Source organism: Eleutherodactylus coqui, chromosome 8 (genome assembly GCF_035609145.1).
Source record: "Eleutherodactylus coqui strain aEleCoq1 chromosome 8, aEleCoq1.hap1, whole genome shotgun sequence".
Taxonomy (NCBI): Eukaryota; Metazoa; Chordata; class Amphibia; order Anura; family Eleutherodactylidae; genus Eleutherodactylus; species Eleutherodactylus coqui.
In genome coordinates, this window is record NC_089844.1 from 2,025,874 (window position 1) to 2,053,621 (window position 27,748).

The window sequence follows — 27,748 nt, forward strand, 5'->3', positions numbered from 1 at the left end:
TGAGCCGAGTGACATTTCTGTAGTAACAGTAGAGGCAGACCCCAGTAACATTTCAGTAGCAGCAGTATATGCAGACCCCTGTAACATTTCAGTAGCAGCAGTATAGGCAGAGCCCAGTATTTGTAACCTTTCAGTAGTAACAGTATAGACAGACCCCAGTAACATTTCTGTTGTAACAGTATAGACAGAGCCGAGTAACATTTCTGTAGCAACAGTATAGGCAGACCCCAGTAACGTTTCTGTAGCAGCAGTATAGGCAGACCCCTGTAACATTTATGTAGCAGCAGTATAAGCAGACCCCTGAAACATTAATGTACCAGAAGCATAGGCAGACCCCTGTAACATTTTTGTAGCAGCAGCATACACAGACCCCAGTACCATTTTTGTAGCAGAAGTATACGCAGACCCCCTGTAACATTAACGTGGCAGAAGTATAGGCAGACCCCAGTAACATTCTTGTAGCAGTAGTATAGGCAGACTTCTGTGACATTTAAGTGCAGCAGTATAGGCAGACCCCTGTAACATTTATGTGGCAGAAGTATAGGCAGACCCCAGTAACAGTTATGTAGCAGCAGTATAGGCAGACCCCTGTAGCATTTCTGTACCAGCAGTATAAGTGGACCCCTGTAACATTTATGTTGTAGCACTATAGACAGATCCCAGTAACATTTCTGTAGCAGAAGTATAGGCAGACCCCTGTAAAATTCAAGTGGCAGCAGTATGGGCAGACCCCTGTAACATGTAAGTGGAAGCAGTATAGGCAGACCCCTGTAACTTTCTCGTAGCAGAAGTATAGGGAAGCAGACAGACCCCAGTAAAATTTCTGTAATAATAGTCAATACTTTTGAAACTTAGAAAAGTTGTAAAAACATTGGTAGATGTCGATGAGCCTTTTGGGCCGCAGAAAAATTGGCCGTTCAGCGCAATGACATATTGTTTCTGGAGGATGAGTAGCAGGAGGAGGACTAATGTCAGAGACAGATTGACAAAGGTAAATGCCCCGTTTTCCCGGTGATACAGAAGAGTGCTTTTATCTGCGGTTGCAGCGAAAAGATTCTTTAGGTTCTGCTGCTCTCTGCTGGTGGAGAAGAGAAGTCTGGGGAAATCCAGGCTTTGTTCATCTTGATGAGTGTAAGCATGTCGGCACTGGCAGTTGACAGGCGGGTACGCTTGTTCGTGATGATTCCCCCAGCTGCACTAAACACCCTCTCTGACAAGACGCTAGCGGCAGGGCAAGCCAGCACCTCCAGGGCATACAGTTCGTGCCACGTGTCCAGCTTTGACACCCAATAGTTGTATGGAGCTGAGGCATCACGAAGGACGGTGGTACGATCGACTACGTACTCCCTCACCATCTTTTTACAGTGCTCCCTCCGACTCAGCCTTGACTGGGGAGTGGTCACGCAGTCTTGCTGGGGAGCCATAAAGCTGGCAAAGGCCTTGGAGAGTGTTCCCTTGCCTGCGCTGAACATGCTGCCTGATCTCCGCGCCTCCCCTGGTACTTGGCCCTCAGAACTGCGCCTTCTGCCGCTAGCGCTGTCAGATGGGAAGTTTACCATCAGTTTGTCCACCAGGGCCCTGTGGTATTGCATCACTCTCGAACCCCTTTCCTCTTCGGGAATGAGAGTGGAAAGGTTCTTTTTAAACCGGGGGTCGAGAAGGGTGTACTCCCAGTAATCTGTAGTGGCCAGAATGCGTCTAACGTGAGGATCACGAGAAAGGCAGCCTAACATGAAGTCAGCCATGTGTGCCAGGGTGCCAGTACCTGCTCTGGCAGATTAAACCGATGTTGCAGGGTCCGCAGGGTGGCAGCGTCCGTGATGGACTTGCGCAAATGTGCGCAGACGCGGTGCACCTTGCCGAGCAGGTCTGACAAGTGCGGGTAGTTTTTCAGAAACCGCTGAACCGCCATGTGTGCCAGAGTCCCAGTACGCAACACATCGCTGTCCTCACTAGGAGGATGATCCTCCTCAGCCCATACACGCTGAACAGATGAGACGGAAGCAGCATTGGTAGCCTCTGCAGTGTGGCAATCAATCTCTTCCCCCTCCTCCTCCTCCAAAATGCGCTGAGATACAAATGTGAGGGCGGTCTGCTATCAAGCGACATACTGTCATCCCCATCTGCTGTTATAACAGCAAAGCATCAGCCTTAATGCTTAGCAGCGAACTTCTGAGCAGGCAAAGCAGCGGGATGGTAACGCTAATACTGGCTGCATCGCCACTCACCATTTGTGTAGACTCCTCAAAGTTTCGAAGGACCTGACAGATGTCTGCCATCCCTGCCCAAACCTTTGTGAAGAACTGCGGAGGCTGACTACCACTCCGCCGGCCATGTTACAGCTGGTATTCTACAATTGCTCTACGCTGCTCATAAAGCCTGGCTAACATGTGCAGTGTGGAATTCCAGGGCGTGGGCACGTCACACAGTGGTTGGTGCTCTGGCAGCTGGAACCGATCTTTCAGTGTCCTAAAGCGTGGCAGCATATGTAGTGGACTTGCAGAAATGTGCACACGCATGGCGCACCTTGCCGAGCAGGTCAGACAAGTAGGGGTAGTTTTTCAGAAACTAATTGATCAGCAGATTGAACACGTGGGCCAGGCATGGCATGTGTGTGAGGCGCCAAGTTGCAGAGCTGCCACCAGGTTACGGCCGTTGTCACACACGACCATGCCCGGTTGGAGGCTCAGCGGCGAAAGCCAGAGGTAGGTCTGCTCCGTCAAACCCTATAACAGCTCTAGGGCGGTGTGCCTCTTGTTACCTAAGCTGAGTAGTTTCAGCACAGCTTGCTGACACTTCCCCATCGCTGTGCTGCTGCACGCTACTGACTGCTGGCGACGTGCTCACACTTCTTAATTGAGAGGTAGAGGTGGCAGAGAGGGCGGGGTTTGGAGGTGGTGGCATAATACGCCGGAGAAACTATCACCGAGGTTGGAACCACTATCCTCGGTGTGGGTAGCACGTAAACGGTCCCAGGCTCTGACTCGGTCCCAGCCTCCACCAAGTTCACCCAATGTGCTGTCAGGGAGATGTAGTGTCCCTGCCTGCCAGTACTTGTCCACGTGTCCGTCGTTAAGTGGACCTTCCCAGAAACCACATTGGTGAGGGCACGGTTTATATTGCGGGAGACGTGCTGGTGTAGGGCAGTGACGGCGCACAGGAAAAATAGTGTGGACTGGGGACTGAGTACCGAGGGACCGCCCCCGCCATCATGCTGCAGAAAGCCTCCGTTTCCACCAGCCTGTATGTCAGCATCTCCAGGCTGAGTAATTTTGCAATGTACACATTTAAAGATTGTGCATTTGGGCGGGTGGCGGCATATTTCAGCATTCGCTCCAACGCTTGTGTTAGCGACAGCTGAATGCTGCGCTGGACACATTGCTGAGTGCAGGCCGGAGGCACTCTTGCCTGCGTCCTGGGTGGGGGGATTGGATCTGTGTGGCAGGTTGTGATACAGGGGAATAGGCAGTGGTGTGACCCGGAAGCAGTGAATGGCCTTCGTCCCACCTTGTGTGGTGCTTGGCCATCATATGACTGTGCATGCTGATGGTGGTGAGGCTGGTAGTGGTGGCTCCCCGGCTGATCTTGGTGTGGCACAGGTTGCACGTCTTCTACGCCGTCCACTGCTGCAACTTTGAATCCTCTGGCTGCTACTCCTCCTTCCTCCCAGCCTCCTCACTCCATGAAAATGACACATTCTGAGGAGCAGGCAGACTCCCAGGAACTGTTCTCGGGCCCCTGCCCAGATTGGGCAACAATGGTTCCTCTCCCACCGGAGGAGTTTGTCATGACCGATGCCCAACCTTTGGAAAGTTCCCGGGGTCCGGGGGATGAGGCTGGGGATTTCCGGCAACTGTCTCAAGAGCTTTCAGTGGGTGAGGAGGACGATGACGATGAGACACAGTTGTCTATTATTGAGGTAGTAGTAAGGGCAGTAAGACCGAGGGAGGAGCGCACAGAGGATTCGGAGGAAGAGCCGCTGGACGATGAGGTGACTGACCCCACCTGGTGTGATAAGCCAACTGAGGACAGGTCTTCAGAAGGGGGAGGCAATTGCAGCCGCAGGACAGGTTGGAAGAGGCAGTGGGGTGGCCAGGGGTAGAGGCATGGCCAGAGCGAATAATCCACCAGCTGTTTCCCAAAGCACCTCCTCGCGCCAAGCCACCGTGCAGAGGCCAAGGTGCTCTAAGGTGTGGCAGTTTTTCACTGAGACCGCGGACGACCGGCGAACAGTGGTGTGCAACCTTTGTCGCGCCAAGATCAGCCGGGGAGCCACTACCACCAGCATGCGCAGGCATATGATGGCCAAGCACCCCACAAGCTGGGACGAAGGCCGCTCACCGCCTCCGGCTTGCGCCACTGCCTCTCCCCCTGGGCCCCAACCTGCCACTGAGATCCAACCCACCTCTCACGACACAGGCACGACCGTCTCCTGGCCTGGACCCACACCCTCACCTCTGCTGTCCTCGGCACCATCCAGCAATGTTTCTCAGCGCAGCGTCCAGCTGTCGCTAAGAGAATCGTTGGAGCGAAAGCGCAAATACGCTGTCACACACCCGCACGCTCAAGCTTTAAATGTCCACATAGCCAAATTGATCAGCCTGGAGATGCTCACCTACAGGCTTGTGGAAACTGAGGCTTTACAAAAACATGATGGCGGCGGCAGCCCTGCGCTACTCTGTTCCCAGTCGCCACTATTTTTCACAGTGTGCCATCCCAGCCCTGCACGACCACGTCTCACGCAACATTGTACGCGCCCTCACCAACTCGGTTACTGGCAAGGTCCACTTAACAACGGACACATGGACAAGCACAGGCGGGCAGGGCCACTATATCTCCCTGACGGCACATTGGGTGAATTTAGTGGAGGCTGGGACCGAGTCAGAGCCTGGGACTGCTCATGTCCTACCCACCCCAAGAATTGGGGGCCCCAGATCGGTGCTGGTATCTGCTGCGGTGTATGCCACCTTCACTAAACCTTTCTCCTTCAACGCAACCTCTACCTCGCAATCAAGACTTGTCAGCAGCAGCACGTCGCCAGCAGTCGGTGTCGCGCGGCAGCACAGCGGTGGGCAAGCGTCAGCAGGCCGTGCTGAAACTACTTCGCTTAGGAGATAAGAGGCACACAGCCCATGAACTGTTGCACGGTCTGACAGAGCAGACCGACTGCTAGCTTTCGCCACTGAGCCTCCAACTGGGCATGGTCGTGTGTGACAACGGCCGTAACCTGGTGGCGGCTCTGCAGCTCGGCAGCCTCACACACATGCCATGCCTGGCCCACGTCTTTAATTTGGTGGTTCAGCGGTTTATGAAAGGCTACGCACACTTGTCAGACCTCATCGGCAAGGTGCGCCGGATCAGCGCACATTTCCGCAAGTCCAACACGGACGCTGCCAACCTGCGCACCCTGGAACATCGGTTTAATCTGCCAGTGCACCGACTGCTTTGCGACGTGACCACATGGTGGAACTCTACGCTTCACATGTTGTCCCGGCTGTATGAGCAGCGTAGAGCTATAGTGGAATACCAATTCCAACATGGGCGGCGAAGTGGGAGTCAGCCTCCTCAATTCTTTACAGAGGAGTGGGCCTGGATGGCAGACATCTGCCAGGTTCTTGGAAACTTTGAGGAGTCCACCCTGATGGTGAGCGGCGATGCTGCAATCATTAGTGTCACCATTCCCCTGTTATGCCCGTTGAGAAGTTCCCTGCAAAGCATAAAGGCTGACGCTTTTTTGGGGGGCGGAAACAGAGGCGAGGGAAGACAGTATGTCGCTAGATAGTCAGAGCACCCTCATGTCTATATCTCAGCGCGTGGAGGAGGAGAAGGAGGAGGAGGGGGAGGAGCCTGAGGAGGAAGAGACAGCTGGGCCCACCGCAGAGGGTACCCATGCTGCTTGTTTCTCATCCATTCAGCGTGTATGGCCTGAGGACGAAGAGGAGGAGGATCCTCAAAGTGATCTTCCTAGTGAGGACAGCTATATGTTGCGTACAGGTACCCTGGCACACATGGCTGACTTTATGTTAGCATGCCTTTCTCATGACCCTCGCGTTAGACGCATTCTGGCCACTACGGATTACTGGGTGTACACACTGCTTGACCCATGGTATAAGGAGAACCTTTCCACTCTCATACCTGAAGAGGAAAGGGGTTTGAGAGTGATGCAATACCACAGGGCCCTGGTGGACCAACTGATGGTAAACTTCCCCTCCAACAGCGCTAGTGGCAGAAGTTGCAGTTCCGAGGGCAAAGTAGAAAGGGAGGCGCAGATATCAGGCAGCATGTTCAGCGCAGGCAGGGGAACATTCTCCAAGGCCTTTGCCAGCTTTATGGCTCCCCAGCAAGACTGTGTCACCGCTCCCCAGTCAAGGCTGAGTCGGCGGGAGCACTGTAAAAGGATGGTGAGGGAGAACGTAGCCGATTGTACCACCGTCCTCCGTGACGCTTCTCCTCCGTACAACTACTGGGTGTCAAAGCTGGACACGTGGCCCGAACTCGCGCTGTATGCCCTGGAGGTGCTTTCTTGGCCTGCGACTAGTGTCTTGTCAGAGAGGGTGTTTAGTGCAGCCGGGGAATCATCACGGACAAGCGTACCCGCCTGTCAACTGACAGCGCCGACAGGCTTACACTCATAAAGATGAACAAAGCCTGGATTTCCCCAGACTTCTCTTCTCCACCAGCGGACAGCAGCGATACCTAAAGAGCTTTGTCAATCTGTGCATGATATTCGTCTCATACTGCTTCTACGTAAATGTTACTGGGACCTGTCTATACTGCTACTACTGAAATGTTACAAATACTATGCTCTCCCTACATTGCTGCCAGGGAAATGTTTATCTGCTGCTTTGCCCATACTGCTTCTACGTAAATGTTACTGGGATCTGACTATACTGCTACTACTGAAATGTTACAAATACTATGCTCTCCCTACACTGCTGCCAGGGAAATGTTTATCTGCTGCTTTGCCCATACTGCTTCGACGTAAATGTTACTGGGGCCTGTCTATACTGCTACTACTGAAATGTTATAAATGCTGTGCTCTCCCTACACTGCTGCCAGGGAAATGTGAATCTGCTGCTTTGCCCATACTGCTGCTACGTAAATGTTACTGGGGCCTGTCTATACTGCTACTACTGAAATGTTACAAATGCTGTGCTCTCCCTACACTGCTGCCAAGGAAATGTGAATCTGCTGCTTTGCCCATACTGCTTCAACGTAAATGTTACTGGGGCCTGTATATACTGCTACTACTGAAATGTTACAAATGCTGTGCTCTCCCTACACTGCTGCAAGGGAAATGTGAATCTGCTGCTTTGCCCATACTGCTTCTACGTTAATGTTACTAGGGTCTGTCTGCACTGCTGGAACTGAAATGTGACTGGGGCATGTTGCAACTGATACAACTGAAATGTTAGTGGGGTCTGTCAATACTGCTGTAAATGAAATGTTACTGGGGTCTGTCTATACTGTTGCTACTGAAATGTTACTGGGGCCTGTCCTAATGATACTACTGAAATGTTACTGGCTTCTGTCTGCACTGCTGGAACTGAAATGTGACTGGGGCATGTCGCAACTGATACTACAGAAATGTTACTGGGATCTGTCTTCATTCACTGCTGGAACTGAAATGTTACTGGGGTCTGTCTACACTGCTGGAACTGAAATGTTACTGGGGTCTGTCTAGACTTATACTACTGAAATGTTACTGGGGTCTGTGTATACTGCTGCAAATTAAATGTTAGTGGGGTCTGTCCTCACTGCTGCCAATGAAATGTTACAGGGGTCTGTCCATACTCTTACCACTGAAATGTTAATAATTCTCGGCTCTGCCTATACTGCTGCTACTGCTATGTTACAGGGTTGTGGAAACGGAGGCTTTCCAAAGACATGATGGTAGCGAGGCCGCGCTACTAGGTCCCCAGACGCGACAACTTTTCAGCGACGCGGTCACTGGGAAGGTGCATATAACCACGGACACGTGGACAGTACACGTACTGCCTCAAAAACATCCCCCTCCTCCTCCAACAATGAAAACATTCTTGGCAAATGCTTTCGCAGTGGTCCGTCTGGCAGCAGTCCAAGAATTTCACCTTAAACGAAACAATAAGAAAGCCCCCCCACCACGGCCCACTTAATCCTGGCCACATTCCGAAAACCAACAAATTAAAACCGTGCTAATAGGTCCACAGTCGTGACCACTATCCCACCAATGCGGTTACTGGTAAGGTGCATATAACCATCGACACGGGGACAGGACAAGTACTGCCTCAAAAACATCCCCCTCCTCCTCCTCCAACAATGAAAAAGTTCTTGGCCGAAGCCCACCTGTATTTAATCTGACGTTAGCTCTGCTGTCCAGAACACTGCAATGGGATGTATTTATGTACTGCCGGTGGGTTCCAGGGAGCCACCCATGCTGTGGGTCCACAGGGACTTCACATAGGGGAGTTGTTCCTGCCTGTGTCTATGTATTAAAAACCTCGGTCTGACTGGGGCATGCAGTGTGGGCCAAAGCCCACCTGTATTTTATCTGACGTTACCTCAGCTGTGCAGGGCACTGCAATGGGATTTATTAATGTACCGCCGGTGGCTTCCTGGGACCCACCAATGCTGTCGGTCCACACGGACTTCACATTAGGGAGATATACCTGCCTGTGTATACTTATAAAAAAAACTCGAGTCTGACTGGGGCATGCAGTGTGGGCCGAAGCCCACCTGCATTTAATCTGACATTAGCTCTGCTGTCCAGGGCACTGCAATGGGATATATTTTTGTACCGCCAGTGGGTTCCAGGGAGCCACCCATGCTGTCGGTCCACACGGACTTCACATTAGGGAGTTGTACCTGCCTGTGTCTATGTATTAAAAACCTCAGTCTGAGTGGGGCATGCAGTGTGGGCCAAAGCCCACCTGTATTTTATCTGACGTTACCTCAGCTGTGCAGGGCAATGGAATGGGATTTATTTATGTACCGCTGGTGGCTTCCTGGGACCCACCCATGCTGTGGGTGCACACGGAATTCCCATTGCGGAGTTGTACCTGCCTGTGACTATTTATAAAAAAAAACCAAGTCTGACTGGGGCATGCAGTGTGGGCCGAAGCCAACCTGTATTTTATCTGACGTTAGCTCTACTATCCGGGGCACTGCATTGGGACAAACCACAGGAGCAATACAGCGCTAATGAGACGTGCACAGCTACGCTAGCATAGGAGTCCGCTGTAGGCCCACGATTTCTGAGGGTTTGTGCAGAGGCCTATGTCCTGGGTGCAGGGAAAGTCCGCTTCCTGCCTACTATTGCTGAAGCTGTGGGCCGAGGCCTATGTCGTGGGCGTGGTGCAAGTCTGCCATGTTTGGCCGCTCAGATTTATTTATTGTTCATATACAATACAATGGTGTTAGAAAAGATATAAGTCACCGCGCTACGTGGTACTTGTGTTATGTATATAGGTACTTTTTATCCTTAGCGATAAGCATAAAGGTAAGTAGTGGTATAAGAAGGACACTTACTGGACAGGAGGGGGGTGTGCGTATTGCAGAAGACCCCTCCTTGAAGTGCTGACTCCAATCACTGACGAAAAGTACACTCCAGTGTACAGGATAAAATCCAAGATTTATTTCTGATCAATCAGTACATGGGTAGCGTCATATTGTGGGAGGGGTTAGTAGTGACAGCGTATGGCGTCATAATAAGGGGAGGAGTCAGGCACGCATAATGATGTGGGAAGGGCTGTGCGTCCGAGAAACTGGAAAGAGGGATAAAGATCCTTAATGTAATAATGGTGCCAGTATGAAAGTGCAAAGGTAATAACTATGACTAATGGATGTAGGGCTAGATGATAAATGGAGCAAAAAGACTGGAACAAAAAGTAGATATATATAATACAGAGAATATAATAATGATGTTAATATTAATACAATTGGAGGATAATGCTGATAATTCTTTATATATATATATATATATGTAAATAGATAAAAACAATCACTCAAATGTTTTTTTCTAAAACCTCATTTAGTCACGTTCTGGAGGAACAAGACTATAAAAGAATTAGTAGCCCCTTCAGGCCCACATAGACGGATCCAAAACACCAAGAAAAGGAGAAGATTAAAAATAATAGGTAATAACGCCATTTTAAATAATATAAAAGGTGCCTTCAAATGTGGAAACCCAGGTGCCAGCGCTGTACCCCCATTACCCATGGCAGAAAAGAGATGAAAGTCCAGTTGGATGACACAACACACTATATTAAAAACATACTAAACTGCGCTACAAATTCTGTAATTTATTATCTAGAATGCCCATGCGGATTAGGATATGTGGGACGGACCATCAACGCATTAAGAATACGCATTGGACAACATAGGAAGAATATAATCAAGGGTTTCCTTAAACACAGCGTATCCCGGCATTTCCTTCAACACCAAGACTGTGACTTTGCAGGTCTAAAAGTAACACCCATAGAAAAAATTCATTCTAAACGTAAAGAGAGATGTATTGGATCTATAAAATGAAGACCTTAGCCCCATTCGGACTAAATGAGGTTTTAGAGAAAAACATTTGACTGATTGTTTTTATCTATTTACATATATATATATATATATATATATATATATATATATATATATATATATATATATAAAGAATTATCAGCATTATCCTCCAATTGTATCAATATTAACATCATTATTATATTCTCTGCATTACACACACATTATATATTATATATATATATATATATATATATATATATATATATATATATATGTATGTACATATACTTATATATCTCTACTTATATTTTACTTCACTTGTTGTCGTCGATGTATATTAATTAACATCAGTATATGGGTCACGTATTTCCCCCCCCCCTTCTCCCCCCCCCTCCCCCCCCTCCTTCCCAACTATCCATATCAATTATTTATTAATCCATTTATTCCAGTTCATCACCATTTTTATCCTTAAGAAGCCACACCATCAACTCTGATAACAACTTTTATTATGTCGGTCATTACAAGGCCGCTGACCATTTTATCAATATTTATTATCTACTTATTTATTCATATATTTTATTATGATAACCATCATTAATTAGTTTTATTTCTGCCTTACTACCCTCAGGCAGGTCATACTGCTCTCTTACCATTTCCTTAACTATGTGGCTGGTTACTCTAATTAATCTTTCCAATCAACAAGTATTGTCTAGCATTCCATCATCACAACATGACCGCATCATAAAGCTATGCATGTCATCCCCGCCACTACGCGGCACATAACGTGACCACGTCATTAAGCAAAGCCACGCCCCCCCTGGTAAGACGCGGTACGCCAATACAGCGTGACCACGTCATCAAGCAAGGCTACGCCCCCTGAGAATCAGTGACTGGAGTCAGCACTTCAAGGAGGGGGCTTCTGCAATACGCACACCCCCCTCCTGTCCAGTAAGTGTCCTTCTTATACCACTACTTACCTTTATGCTTATCGCTAAGGATAAAAAGTACCTATATACATAACACAAGTACCACGTAGCGCGGTGACTTATATCTTTTCTAACACCATTGTATTGTATATTTCTCTGTGAGGGTTACCCTTTATAAGGGAAACCCTTTTTAACGTCCTGCAGCTCTCCTGATAACAAGTGGATCGGGTACTTGTGAAGTTTCTTCGGAGTTTTGAAGACCTTGTGGCGCATTCCTACCCCATTTAATTTTTTGTTCATGTCTTGGGTTGCCTAGGACCCACCTATGCTGTTGGTGCACATTTAGTTCCCATCGCGGTGTTTGACCTGTCTGGCACTAAGACACTGACTGACTTGGGTAGGGGGCAGAGTGCAGATGGCTTTCCCCTTGGGGTGTCGATTGAGCTATGCGACACCTTGACAGAATGAATACTGTGTGGGCACATGGATTCTCCATTGCTATGCCCACGTTTGCAGCTCCTGACGGAGGTGGCACAGCATTGGATTTCTCATTGCTTCTGTACAGCATTGTGGGCTATCGCCCCCCCTTTCAAAGAGGGTCGCTGCCTAGCCGTGCCAACCCTCTGCAGTGTGTGCCTCCGGTTCCTCCTCATGGCAGACGCACTTATAAATAGACATGAGGGTGATGTGGCTAGGAGGCCAGCGTGTGGCATGAGGGCAGCTGAGGGCTATGCAGGGGCACTTTTTATTAAGGAAAAAATACATTAAGTAAAAAGCAGATGAAAGCAGCAAAGATGAAGACAGAGAGACTTATTGCCAAGAAGAGTAAACTAACCCCGGACTGTTCTTCAATTATGTGGATAATAAAATGATTAATACTTAAAGTGTTGGCCCCTTATTAAATAATACAGGAAAAATGTAGAGGGTGATGACAAGAAAGCAAATCTATTATGTCGTTTTTTCTCCAATGTATTCACAGAGGAAAATGAAATGTCAGATGAGATGCAGAGGGATAATGTCAGCTCTCGACTAAATGGAACCAGTCTAACCCAGGAAGAAGTGCAGATCCACCTTAAAAAGATTAAAATAAATAAATTGTTGGGTCCTGATGGCATACAACCCTGGGTTTTAGGAGAATTAAGTAATGTGATAGACCATTGTTTCTTATATTCAAGGACTCTTGAGTGATGGGGTCTGTTCCACTGGATTAGTACATTAGCCAATATGGTGCCAATGTTCAAAAAGGTGTCAATTTGAGATGAGCGAGCACCAAAATGCTCGGGTGCTCGTTGCTCGAGTCGAGCTTTCCGCGATGCTCGAGGGTTCGTTTCGAGTAATGAACCCCATTGAAGTCAATGGGCGACTCGAGCATTTTTGTATATGACCGATGCTCGCTAAGGTTTTCATTTGTGCAAATCTGCAAAACCTACGAAAGTGATGGAAACGACACAGAAACAGATAGGGCAGGTGAGGGGCAGCATGCAGGGCTACATCTCAGGTTCCCAGGTCTCACTATTAAGCCACAATAGCGGAAAAGAGTGCCCCCCCCTAACAATTTTTACTTTGGACAAGCCCTCATTAGCAAGGCACACCTTAGCTAAGCACCACACTACCTCCAACCAAGCACAATCACTGCCTGCGGGACACACCGCTGCCTCTTCTCCTGGGTTGCATGCTCCCAAACCCCCCGCACGACCCAGCGTCCACAGCGCACACCAAAGTGTCCCTGCGCAGCCTTCAGCTGCCCTCATGCCACACGCTGGCTGCATAGCCACACCACCCTCATGTCTATTTCTCAGTACATTTGCGATGAGGAGGAACAGGAGGCACACACTGCAGAGGGTTGGCAGGGCCAGGCAGCGACCCTCTTTAAAAGGGGCGGGGCGATAGCCCACAATGCTGTTGAGAATTGATAATAGATTGACGTTCCATCTTCATTCCAATCTTTTGCCACCTTCGTCAGGAGATGCAAACGTGGGCATAAAGGGGAGTCCGCTGCCAGCCCAGCTCTTCTACACATCTCCACAATGCAGCAATACTCGGTGTGGTAAGTATGTGAGCGGGCCCTGGGTTAGCCTCTGTCCCAGCAAACACCTTGTGTGGCCCAAGGTGCTGCGAGTGACATAGCAATGGGGACTCCATGTGTCCACACACTACTCATACTGTTTGGGTGTCGGATACCTCATCAACAACGCAAGGGGTAAACCATCTGCACTCTGCAACCTACCCAAGTCTGTCAGTGTTTTGGGGACAGACAAGTACAACTCTGATATGGCAATTCTGTGTGCACCCACAGCATGGGTGGCTAACAGGAACACACAGAGGGTACATAAAGAAATCTTATTGCAGTGCCCCGGATAGCTGAGGTCACGTGAGAGGGAATACATGTTGGCTGCGGCCCACACGCCATGCCCTAGACATTCTGTTTTTTGTTTTTTTTTAAGTGCCAGGCAGGTACAACTCCGCCATAGCAAGTCTGTGTGCACCCGCAGCATGGGTGGCTAGCAGGAACACACAGACGGTACATAAAGAAATCCCATTGCAGTGCCCCGGATAGCTGAGGTTACGGGAGAGGAAGTACATGTTGGCTTCGGCCCACACGCCATGCCTGAGGACAGCGGAGGTGAGTGTGTGGGTGCAGGCCGGGAGGCGCTTGTGCCTGTGTCCTGAGAGGAGTGTTGGATCTCAGTGGCAGGTTGGGGCCCAGGGGAAAAAGCAGTGGTGCGACCCGGAGGCAATGAACGGCCTTCGTCCCACCTCATGGGGTGCTTGGCCATCATATGCCTGCACATGCTGATGGTGGTGAGGCTGGTAGTGGTGGCTCCCCGGCTGATCTTGGTGCGACACAGGTTGCACACCACTGTTCGTCGGTCGTCCGCGCTCTCACAGAAAAATATCCACACCTTTGAAGACCTAGGCCTCTGCAGGGTGGCTTGGCGCGAGGGGGTGCTTTGGGAAACAGTTGGGGGAGTCTTCGCTCTGGCCCTGCCTCTATCCCTGGCCACCCCACTGCCTCTTCCAACCTGTCCTGCTACTGCACTGGCCTCCCCCTCTGAAGACCTGTCCTCAGTTGGCTTAGCGAACCAGGTGGGGTCAGTCACCACATCGTCCTGCGGCTCTTCCTCTGAATCCTCTGTGCGCTCCTCCCTCGGACTTGCTGCCCTTACTACTACCTCACTGACAGACAACTGTGTCTCATCATCATCGACCTCCTCACCCACTGAAAGCTCTTGAGACAATTGCCGGAAGTCCCCAGCCTCATCACCCGGACCCCGGGAGCTTTCCAAAGGTTGGGCAGCGGTCACGACAAACTCCTCAGGTGGGAGAGGAACCATTTTTTCCCAATCAAGGCAGGAGCCCGAGAACAGTTCCTGGGAGTCTGTCTGCTTATCAGAATGTGTCATTTTCATGGAGTGAGGAGGCTGGGAGGAAAGAGGAGCAGCAGCGAGAGGATTCAGAGTTGCAGCAGTGGACGGCGTAGAAGACTGGGTGGTCGATACATTGCTGGATGCATTTTCTGCCATCCACGACAGGACCTGCTCACACTGCTTATTTTGTAATGAAGGTCTACCACGTGGACCTATAAATTGTGATATGAAGCTGGGGACCCCAGAAACTTGCCTCTCTCCTAATCCCGAAGCAGCCGGCTGCGATTCACCTGGACCAGGAACTCTGGCTGTGCCCACACCATCACTTGGACCTCCGCGTCCTCGCCCGCATGCACGTCCTCTAGGCCTACCCCTACCAATCAGCATGGTGTATTACCAATGGAGCAGACACAGAGCGGTCTGAATTATTATGCAATTAGTGGCGTGCAGTTGGAGGCTGACAGCAGTTACGTTACGCACACTGCAGTCCGCAAAAAATTATACGCTAGGCTGCAAAAAGACCTAGCTAGGTAATAGTGAGCCACTACAACTCCCAGCGGCCACGCAGTAAAATGTACATGGTCACAGGTAGCCCTAAGAAGGAGCTTTTAAAAAATGTTTTTTTTAAAAGCAAACAGCTTAGATAGCGTGTGTATGTCTTTTCCTCCATCAGCGGCTGTGGGCGTACGCTGCGCGTGAAGTTGACGGGACGCACAGAGTGGTGTAAAAAACTAGGCAATTATTGGCCTGCACTTGGAGGGTCACAGCGGTTATGTAACGCACACTGTAGGCCGAACAAATTATACAATGGGCTGCAGAAAGGCCTAGCTGGCTAAGAGTGGGCCACTACAACAGTGATGCACACGCTCACAGGTAGCCCTTAGGAGAAGTGTTTTTTCAGTTTTTAAAAAAAAAAAAAAAACAGCCTAGATAGCCTGTATATGTCTTTCCCTCTATCAGCGGCTGTGGGCGTACGCTGTGCGTGAAGTTGACGGGACGCACAGAGTGGTGCAAAAAATTAGGCAATTATTGGCCTGCACTTGGAGGGTCACAGCGGTTATGTAACGCACACTGCAGGCCGAAAAATTATACGCTGGGCTGCAGAAAGGTCTGGCTGGCTAATAGTGAGCTACTACAACAGTAATGCACACGCTCACAGGTAGCCCTAAGGAGGGACTTTTTGGGGGTACTTGACAGGATTCTACACTACCACTGTCCCTGCCTCACCAGTACTGCCCCTATACTCTGTATAATTGGCTGCAGACTGAGAGCGCAATAGTCTGCACGGGCCAAGATGAAAAAAAAAAAAGTGCAAAACTGCTCCCAGGTGCCACAACAGTAATGCACACAGTCAGAGGTAGCCCAAAGAAGGACCGTTGGGGTACTTGTTGACAGGATTCTACACTACCACTGTCCCTGCCTGACCAGTACTGCCCCTATACTCTGTATAATAGACTGCAGACTGAGAACGCTATAGCTGTAATGGCCTGCACAGCCCAAGATGAAAAAAAAAAAAAGCGCAAAACTGCTCCCAGCAGCCACAACAGTAATGCACATGGTCAGATGTGGCCCTAAGAAGGACCGTTGGGGTTCTTGCAGATGCAAACAGTAGCCTAACACTCTCCCTATAGCAGGAACAGCACTCTCCCTAATCTCTGCCAGTGTGTGTCTGAGGCGAGCAGCGGGCGGTACTGCTTTATATACTCGGCGGTCACTTGATCTCCCCAGCCACTCACTGCAGGGGGGTGGGATAGGGCTGGCACGTCACAGGAGGAAGTGGTAATGCCCTCCCTGCATGTCTATTGGCCAGAAAATGGCGCAAAACATGCAGGGAAGGAAATGGAATTGATTCGAGTACCGCATGGTGTTCGTCTCGAGTAACGAGCATCTCGAGTACCCTAATACTCGAGCGAGCATCAAGCTCTGACGAGTACGTTCGCTCATCTCTTGTGTCAATATGTGAACATGGAAACTACAGGCTGTGTTCTACTTCTATTGTGGGAAAATGTTTGAAGGCTTTGAAGCTTAACTGGATCAACCAGTATCAGGCAGCTACTGCCAAGGGAATACACCAATGCAAATCAATGGTGTAGTATGCTGTCCATATTACGTTCATAAAAAATACTAACATAACATGGGCTGAGAATGGACCCTTAAATTCAGTTATGCTCATTTTTTAAGTTCACAACCCCAGGCAAACTATGCAAGATGACATGAGAGATCAGACAAAACAGCCGATCATTTTAGTTGTCTTCAATTTAAAATATTACACAGTGAGAATAGCGCATATATTAGATAATCTGTGGCCATAATGAAAATAATAGATATTCCTGTTTAAAGGTTTTCATAGCTCTAGTATAGCCCATCAATATAGCCGTAGAATGGTGAGGGTCAAACTCTGGGCAGCCTTGCAGATCAGCTGTTTAGGGCTCGGTACCTGGGCAGCGCTGCAACCTCTTTGTTATTTACATCGGCCATCCACTGATTCCTACTGCACAAGATGTACTATTTGTAGCAGCTGTGCTTTGTACTGAAGCCTTGTTCTGTTTGAGGGTATCCGTACAAATGCAGGATCTGATCAGGTAACAAAGTATAAAAGTATATACCAAAGTATAAAACACAGATTCTACTTCTCTTTTGTTAATGCACTCAAACTTGATATAAGCTTGATCCATACTTGCCTGAATAGAGGCCTTATGGATCCTTCAGTGGGTTTTGGCAGGGTGCTGTTCAGAAAATTGGTTACAAAATGCATCCAAAAGCACACAAATGCCAACATGTGCTGCCCAATGTTCCCAAAATCCCACCCATTTTGTGCCCAGGTCTAATCCGTAAAGAATGAGAATAGGACATGCTTTTTTTTTTTACATAGCCCATCTGTTTGTATAAAAAACAGCCTATGTAAATAGCCAAATTGGCTACCATGGGGCCATGCATTGTCTGTGGAATACATAGACAGCATACAGCCTATAAATATGACCAGCTAAGTAAGCCCTTGAAGGTATGTACATTTTTGATCAAGGCATTCTGACCCAGATGTATGTCTGTATGTTGTACAAGTACAAACCTTTCCAAGATGGTCTCAGCTGTCCATTGTTCTCAGGAGCAGCAGCTACTCCAGGGCTTACTGGCTGAGATAAATGTTCACTATCCACATCGTCATATCCATGTTCTTCTCCTGGTTACAAAATCACAATGAGAGGTTGTTCATTTCATCCTCATATTTTATACTAGTCAATGACTATTATATATACTAGTCTTATGATCAAGACTCTGTCTTACTGAGTTGGAACGTGTCCTACGTAGCGTCTGTTCTTTTATGCAACACTTGTTACAATAAAGGCTTTTTGGATTTCCACAATAAGAACAGTAGTATTCTATAATCATTTCCTATACATGGCCGTAGTGGACTGAACAGCGAAGCTGTCCTGGTGGAATCCTGAACCCAGCACTGAGGTGGAGGTAGCACATACAGGAATGCATTTATTATATATACACTGTAGACAGATATCATGGGATGTCACTACTAAACTTGCTTTTACTTAATAGTTTTACTCATAATTGCAGTCCAAACAGGAAGTAATATGAAAGTGCGTTTTCCATTATTTTCAAATCAAAAAGTATATTTAGTTTTTTTTACCTTGGTTCCTATGAGCGCGGATACATTGTTTTATTTGTACTGTTTCTCGCCTGGACTACATTTCTTCCCTGGCGACTCTCTACTCTTCGTGAATGTACCTGGTACATGAGACCCCAAGACCTTAACTGGACCTTTGGGACGTTTTCTTGACTTGCAGTTCACTTACCAATCCCCCATCTGCTTCTTTATCATTTAGTTTAACTGATTTTGTACTTTTACCCTGAACTCTGTTCTTAAATATTCTTTCATTTTTTTACATTTGCAGCATGCAGCAGGTTTGGCTCTTTTTCTTGGTGTTTTTGCGTCGACTTCTATATAGGACAGGAAAAAATGCACATAATAGATGTGTGTATGGGAGAAACTCCATATGCGGGAAAAAATGCCGTTTTTTTGCATTCATTTTTTGTGGGTAAAATAAGCTTTACAAATAAATAGTGTGAAGGAATTCTTAGGAGAGCTCCTATATCTGGCCAATTCAACAAAACTTTGCTGGAAGTATTTTTCACCCACGGTATTACTGAAATGTCCAATTCAGAGACATCTTTAGGCCTTAGTCAGCCGGGCGTTTTTAGCCGCGATTTGCGCATGCGCATGCGTCCGGCGATTCTATAAAACCATTGCTTTGCAATGGTATCGGACACATGAGAGGTTTTTATGCGCTCGTCCGATAAATTATAGAACAGAAATCGCAGATCACCTATCTGCGATCTGCGATTCCTGTTCTCTTCTCTATATGCGCTCAATGGGGCCGGCGGCAGCAGCGCCGACCCCATTGAGAGCATATAGAAGACAAATCATTCTTCTCTGCCACAGCTGTAACAGCTGTGGCAGAGAAGAACGATGTTTGCCCATTGAATTCAATGGAGCGGCAATACAGCCGCTCCATTGAAAGCAATGGGCTGCCAGCGTGCGCGGGGTGAATTGTCGGAAAGGGGTTAAATATATAAGCCTTTCCCTGCGATTCATCCAGAAATGTGTTACAATAAAAAAAAAATTGTATACTCACCTTTACGCTGCAGCCGGAGTCCAGCCACGGCCGCTGTCAGTTCTCCTGAACTGCTTCTTGGCACTATTCAGCCGGCAGGGCTTTAAAATCCCCGCCTGCTGAATGATCTGCCTCTGATTGGTCACAGCCCTGACCAATCAGAGGCTGAAAACACTCACACACCCATTCATGAATTCATGAATGGGTGAGTGACTGCTGCCTCTCAGTGCTGAGCCAATCAGGGGCAGGTCTGACTCACATCCATTCATGAATTCATGAATGGGTGTGAGTGAGGCATGCCTCTGATTGGCTCAGCGCTGAGCCAATCAGGGGGCAGGTCTGACTCACACCCCCTTCACACCCACTGCAGGACGGCCACGCGGAGCTCCGGCTGCCAGGAGAAGGTGAGTATACAATTTTTTTTTATTTTTACACATTTTAGGATTAATTGCAGGGAAGGGCTTATATATTTAAGCCCTTCCCGACAATTCATCCCGGGCTCGCCCGCAGCGCATTGCTTTCAATGGAGACGGCTGTATTGCCGGCTCCATTGAATGCAATGCGCTGGACAGCTCCGGCCCGTTTCTAATGAAACGCGGCTAGGAGCAGATTCTCGGGCGATTTGCGGGCGACTTGCGCGCACCGGTCACGCGATTTGCGGATGCGCATCCGTCATGCGATCCGCAAATCGCGCGAAAAATCGCCCGTCTGACTAAGGCCTTAGAATGAACCTTAACTTCCCAGAATGATTCCTATTCAGTATTAGATCCCATCTGTATATTATGGTGATTGATAAATGCTAGAAGCATATGTGTAGGAAATGAGTAGGTACAACGTATATAACATTTATTATAATTAGGGAACCATCTGATGGATATGGAAATAAGTCCAGAATACTTCTAGATCCACATGGAGAGAACAGTCTAGGAAATGCTGATTAAATGGCTTAGGAAGTTCGTGTTTTTTATTTTACTTTCTTTCTCCATAAGGCTTCCTTCGAACAAAGTGTTTTTGTAGCCTCCTGTGAGTCTATTAAAGCACAACATGAATTTCATGTGTTTTTACACACCTTTTTAGGATTTTTTTTTGCACATGTGAGTTACTTTTCTTATTGGGAAGTGTATTGGCAAATTCTTAAAAAAGACAAACCTACAAAAAAACACCAAAGACCCAAAACACAAACCTAAACTGAGAAGAAAGCACCACATCCCTCAACATACAGCTAGCCAAAATGCTAAATAGAGGAACATTGCACAAGTGCGAAGCACTGATAAACAACCACTCTCACACCTTCCTTAGGGCTTTTACCCACCAGCATTTTTTTAACGCTGCAATATTCAATGGGACTTTCTAATGTTAAAATTGCATTGCACAAAAATCGCAAAAGCCCAAACTTAATATTAGAAAGTCCCATTGAAAAAAATGCAGCGATATCACAGCGTTAAAACACACTAGTGGGTAAAAGCCCTTATGGCTCACTCACACGAGCGTATGCATTTTTTATGGTCACCCGCATGCCTCATAAAATCATGTCAATGAAGAAAAGCCGCAATCGAGTCTTGATCTTAATTAATATTTTCTTGTCCATTCTAACGGGCGACTGAAGTGTCTTGGTGAAATAAGCAGCTGCCCGGAAATGCCTCAGCTGGCAGAAATACTCAGAAGGACTTCCAATGCTTAAATATAGAGAGCTGTCTTCTTTTCCCAGTGTTGGATGCAGCTAAACTCCCTCCCCCTCCCATTATTTTCAGCTCCTGAAATCTATGAGAGCCCCCAGCATATCTCGGCAAAAGATAGGGCAAGACCTATTTTTTCATGGACAATATAAAATCGGTGACTGACAACGGTTGCTGGTGTTTTATTTTTGATACCGCCAGGTTTTTTTTATGCGTGCGAATCGTTCATGTGAATGAATGCATTGGAATCTAATGCTTCACATGCTCGCGGTTTTTGCACACAACTCCAATAGCTGCATATATATGCTGATACTGAGGGGGGTAGCACAATATATGCACACAGATATATCATACAAAGTGTGTCACACCATATAGTATGTGTAGTGTATCATGCAGGCTTACAACTAGAGATGAGCGGGCACACTCGTTCAGGCTTGATGCTCAATCGAGTAGTAGGCTACTCAACATGCTCACTACTCAAGGCGAGCATCACGCGGTACTCAAGGAAATTTCATTTCCCCTCCCCGAATATTTAGCACCATTTTTTAGCCACTAAACATGCAGGGAAGGCATTACCATTTTCTGCTGTGATGTGCCAGCCCTGTGCACGTCTACAGCAGTGAGTGGCTAGCGAGATCAGGTGACCGCCGAGTACTTAAACTGGTGCCGCCCGCGACTCGCCTCAGACGCATGCTGGCAGAGGTTAGGGAAAGAGCTGCTGCTGAGATAGGGAAAGTGTTAGAGTAGGCATCCTGTCTTCAAGAACCCAACACTCCTTCTTAGGGGTACTCCTCATTGTGTGCATTACTTTTTTGGCTGGCTGGGAGCAGTAGTACACCATTTTTTTTCCTTCAAGCATCTAGGCCTGTTCAGAGCATCTCACATCTACCATTTCCTGTGTGCAGTGAAATAGCCGTAGTTTTCATCGCTAAACAGTCGGTTAATTTTTGGCTGGGCCAGTGCAGAGCATCTCACATCTCCCATTCGCTATGTGCGGTAAATTAGCCGTAATTCTCATCACTAAACAGTGGGTTATTTTTTTCTGTGCAGAGTATCTCACATCTCCCATTCGCTGTGTGGAGTGAAGTAGCTGCAGTTATCAGCACTATCAACCGGGTTAATTTTTTCTGCCCCTGTGCAGAGTATCTCACATCTACCATTCTCTGTGTATGGTGAAGTAGCCGCAGTTATCAGCACTATCCACCGGGTTAATTATTTGTGCCCCTGTGCAGAGCATCTCACATCTACCATTCTCTGTGTGTGGTGAATTAGCCGTAGTTTACTTTGCTAAACAGTGGGCTAATTATTTCTAGGCCTGTTCAGAGCATTTCACATCTCCCATTCAAAAAAGACCGTCAAGGTTGAAACGTTGCTGTCTACTATATTTCATGGGGAAATAAAAAGACGCTTTTACACCGACAACCTGAATGCTGCCGTCTTTACGCATTATTGGATCCTATATTTGGAAGGTGTTCAGCTTCCTGGACGGCTGGTGCATGATTTAAGTCCTGCCACAAGGTTTGGATTGCAGTAATGCTGCTGGTAACTGTACTTTTCTGACTACATCTTCCATTCGCTGTGTAAGGTGAATTTGTCGTAGGTAGTTCCCATCGCTAAACAGTGGGTTAATTTTCTGTGGGCCAGTGCAGAGTATCTCACATCTACCATTCTCTGTGTGCGGTGAATTAGCCCTAGTTCTCAGATACAGTGGGTTAATTTTTTCTGCCACTCCATACAGACTCTCTTATCTACAAGTCTCTGTGAGGTAAATTACTCCTAGGTATAAGCGCAAGACAGTGGTTTAATTTTTTCTGTCACAGCATAGAACCTCTGTTATTTTCAAGTCTCTGTGTGCGGTGAATTAGCCCTAGTTTTCAGCGCTATACAGTGGGTTAATTTATTTGGGCCCTACTCTATCTTTTATCCGACATGATGAAGAGTAGGGGTAAGTGTCGAGGACGTGGATGTGGACGGACGTGGATGTGGACGGGGGTGTCCAAGTGACGGTGTGGGCAGAGACCGAGGTTCTGGGCGGGGTGAATCAGAGCCGGCTGCTGAGGGATTAGTAGAGCGCCGCGTCTCTCCGCTCCCCAGCTTCATCTCACATTTTGCAGGTCCGCATGGTAGACCTTTATTACAAGCACAACAGTGCAATGAGGTCCTGTCGTGGATGGCGGATAACGCGTCCAGCAATTTATCCAACACCCAGTCTTCCACGCAGTCCAGTCCTACCGGCCTAGGGACTGTACCTCTGAATCCTCAGGCTGTTCCTCCTTCCTCCCAGCCTGGTCACTCCAGGAAAAGGAGAGATTTTGAACAGGCAGACTCCCAGGAACTGTTCTTGGGTCCCTGCCCTGAGTTGGAAAAAACGTTTCCTCACCAACCTAAGGAGTTTGTCGTGACCGATGCCCGGCATTTGGAAACTTCCCAGAGTCCGGGTGATGAGGCTGGGGACTTCTGGCAGCTGTCTCGAGAGCTTTTTGTGGATGAGGATGATGAGACACAGTTGTCTGTCAGTGAGGTCGTTATTAGGGCAGGAGGTCTGAGGGAGGAGCGGACAGAGGATTCAGAGGAAGAGCTGCTGGACGATGAGGTGACTGATTCTACCTAGGTTGGTAAGCCAACTGAAGACTGGGCTTCAGAGGGAAAGGCAAGTGCAACAGCAGAACAGATTGGAAGAGGCAGTGGGGTGGCCAGGAGGAGAGGCAGGGCCAGAGCAAATAATCCCCTAACTTTTCCCCACAGCACCTCCTCGCATCAAGCCTCCGTGCAGAGGCCTCCGTGCAGAGGGCTAGGTGTTCAAGGGTCTGGAGGTTTTTTAGTAAGAGCACGGATGACTGACGAACAGTGGTGTGCAACCTGTGCCGCACCAAGATAAGCCGGGGAGCCACCACTACCAGCCTCACCACCACCAGCATGTGCAGGCATATGATGGCCAAGCACTCCACGAGGTAGAACGAAGGCCATTTACCACCCCCGGGTCACACCACTGCCTCTTCCCCTGTGTCACAACCCACCACACAGATCCAATCACCCTCCCAGGACGTAGGCACGAGCGCCTCCTGGCCTGCACCCACACCCTCACGTACACCATCCTCCAATGTGGTTACTGCGAAGGTCCACTTAACGACGGACACATGGACAAGTGCTGGCGGGCAGGGACACTACATTTCCCTGACGGCACATAGGATGAACTTGGGGGAGGCTGGGACCGAGTCAGAAGCTGGGACCGTTCACGTGCTTCCCACACCGAGGATAGCCAGTCCTACCACGGTGATGGTTTCTCCGGCGTATTATGCCACCTTTTCCAAAAACCCCTTCCTCCTCCTCTGCTACCTCCACCTCTCAATTAAGAAGTGTTAGCATGTCGCCAGTAGTCAGTAGCACGAGGCGCAGGAGCAATGCAGTCGGAAATCATTAGTAGGCCGTGCTGAAACTACTCAGCTTATGTGACTAGTAGCACAGTGGCCAAGAGCTGTTACAGGGTTTGACAGAGCAAACTGATCTCTGGCTTTTGCCGCTGAACCTTCAACCAGGCATGGTCGTGTGTGACAATGGGCGTAACCTGGTGGTAGCTCTGCAGCTTCGCAGCCTCACACACGTGCCATACCTGGCCCATGTCTTCAATCTGGTGGTTCAGCGTTTTCTTAAAAACGACCCCCATTTGTCTGACCTGCTCAGCAAGGTGCGCCGCGTGTGCACACATTTCCGCAAGTCCAACACGGATGCTGCCACCCTCAGAACACTGCAGCCTTGGTTCCAGCTGCCAGAGCACCGTCTGCTGTGCGACGTGCCCACGTGGTGGAATTCTACACTGCACGTTGGCTAGGCTTTACGAGCAGTGTAAAAAACATTATAGAATACCAGCTGCAACATGGCCGTCGGAGTGGTAGTCAGTCACCTCAGTTCTTCACAGAGGAGTGGGCATGGATGGCAGACATCTGTCAGGTCCTCAGAAACATTGAGGAGTCTACCCAAATGGTGAGCAGCGATGTGGCTATTATCAGCATAACGATCTTGCTGCTTTGCCTGCTGAGAAGTTTGCTGACGCTTTGCGGTTAGAACAGGAGATGGGGGATGGCAGTATGTCGCTTGATAGCCAGACCACCCTCACTTCTGTATCTCAGCACATTTTGGAGGAGGAGGAGGAGGAGCGGAGGAGGAGGAGGTGGGGGAAGAGACTGCTGCTCACACTGCAGAGGGTACTCATGCTGCTTCCCTCTCATCTGTTCAGCGTGTATGGGCTGATGAGGTGGAGGAGGAACATGAAAGTCATCTTCCGAGTGAGGACAGCAATGTGTTGCATACTGGGACTCTGGCACACATGGCTGACTTCATGTTAGGCTGCCTTTCCCATGACCCTCGCATAAGACGCATTCTGGCCAACATGGATTACTGGGTGTACACCCTTCTCGACCCACAGCATAAGGAGAACCTTTCCATTCTCATTCCCGAAGAGGAAAGGAGTATGAGAGTGATGCAAAACCACAGGGCCCTGGTCGAAAAAATGATGCTAAAGTTCCCATCTGACAGCGCTAGCAGTAGAAGACGTAGTTTAGAGGGCCAACTAGCAGGGGAAGCGTGGGGATCAGGCAGCATGTCCAGCGCAGGCAGGGGGAACACTCTCCATGGCCTTTGCCAGTTTTATGGCTCCCCAGCCAGACTGTGTCACCACTCCCCAGTCAAGGCTGAGTCGGAGAGAGCACTGTAAAAAGATGGTGAGGGAGTACATAGCCGATCATACCACGGACCTGCATGATCCCTTTGCTCCATATGACTATTGGGTGTCAAAGCTGGACACGTGGCATGAACTTGCGCTGCACACCCTGGAGGTGCTGGCCTGGCCTGCCGCTAGCGTGTTATCAGGGAGGGTGTTTAGTGCTGCTGGGGTGATCATCACGGATTAGCGTACACGCCTGTTAACTGACTGCACCAACAGGCTTACACTCATTAAGATGAACAAAGGCTGGATTTCCCTAGACTTCTCTTCTCCACAGGTGTAAAGCAGCAGAACATAAAGATTCTTTCAGCTGGAACAGGAGAACCATGCATCCTCTATTACCCCAAAAATGGGAGAAGTAGCTTGGTTTATCCCTCTCAGATCTTACTCCTCCACCTAAAACAGCATGTCATCACGCTGAACTGCCAATTGTTCTGCAGGCCAAAAGGCTCTGTTAAAACTAATTTTTTCAGAGGGCTTCCTCCAGGCTGTATTAGCAAATTAAGCAACTAGTAACTGCGAGCTTCATCTTTAAAAAATGTTTCTGTATTTCTCCATGCTACATGGGTAAACCAATTTTTCAGGGGTACACCTGTACTCTTGGTACACACATTTTTCACCTATACTCAAAGCAAACCAATTTTTCCAGGCTTCGTCCTAACTCATAGCAAACCAATTTTTCAGGCCTTCGCCTTTATTAATAGCAAACCAATATTTCCAGGTTTCTTAGTCAGTAAATTTTTCAGGTGTTCACCTATAGTCTTGGTACACCAATTTTTCATGGGTTCACCTATACTTTTGGTACACCAATTCTTCCAGGAGTCAGCTATACTCTTGGTACACAAATGTTTCAGGGGTCCACCTATACTCTTGCTACAGAAATGTTTCAGGGGTCCGCCTATACACTTGCTACAGAAAGGTTTCAGGGTTTTCCCTACACTCTTGCTACAGAAAGGTTTCAGGGGTTCGCCTGTACTCTTTCTACAGAAAGTTTTGAGGGTTTCGCCTGTACACTTGCTACAGAAAGGTTTGAGGGGTTCGCCTATACTCTTTCTACAGAAATGTTTCAGGGGTTTGCCTATTATCTTTCTACAGAAATGTTTGAGGGGTTCACCTATACTCTTGCTACAGAAATGTTTCAGGGCTTCGCCTATACTCTTGCTACAGAAATGCTTGAGGGGTTCGCCTATACACTTGCTACAGAAATGTTTCAGGGGTTCGCCTATTATCTTGCTACAGAAATTTTTTAGGGGTTTGCCTATTATCTTGCTACAGAAATGCTTGAGGGGTTTGCCTATACTCTTGCTACAGAAATGTTTCAGGGGTTCACCTATACCATGGGTGCACAAAGATTTCCCGTTGGATTGTTCAGCTATCTGACACATACACAGAATGAATTGGGCAGACGTTTGGGCATAGGCCGAGGGTGAAACTCTGCCATGTTTGGTCACTCCAATTTCTTCATGTTTAATACTGTCCTTGGGTTTCATGGGTTTGCCCATGCTGTGGGTGCACAAGGGTTTCCCAGCGGGGTGTTCAGCTATCTGGCACAAATACACTGAATGACTTGGGTAGGGTGCAGAAGGCTTTCCCATTGTGTTGTTCAGCTATCTGACACATACACAGAATGAATTGGGCAGAAGTGTGGGCAGAGACCAAGGTCCTGGGTGGGGTGAAACTCTGCCATGCTTGGGCACGCTCTTTTCTTCATGTTTAATACTGTCCTTGGGTTTCATGGGCTCGCCTATGCTGTAGGTACTTTCCCATTGTGGTGTTCAGCTATCTGACACATACACAGAATGAATTGTGTGGGTACACATGGGTTTTTCGTAGCTATGTAACTAACAGCACATTGGGTCACACAAGGTGGAGGCTGGGACCCAGTCTGACCCTGGGCCCACAGACTATTGCGGGTCCTACCTTGGTCACGGTTTCTCTGGCTTAT

The 27,748-nt window shown here is 48.3% G+C and overlaps 1 protein-coding gene across 1 annotated transcript in view; it reads right to left on the reverse strand.

Moving 5' to 3' along the window:
* LOC136576111 (antigen WC1.1-like) overlaps positions 1 to 27,748 on the reverse strand; it is a 175,048-nt gene that overhangs the window by 22,777 nt on the left and 124,523 nt on the right. The window contains exon 11 of the mRNA XM_066575132.1: positions 17,850 to 17,960. Coding sequence (XP_066431229.1) covers positions 17,850 to 17,960 — 111 coding nt within the window. The remainder of the gene's footprint in view (positions 1 to 17,849; positions 17,961 to 27,748) is intronic.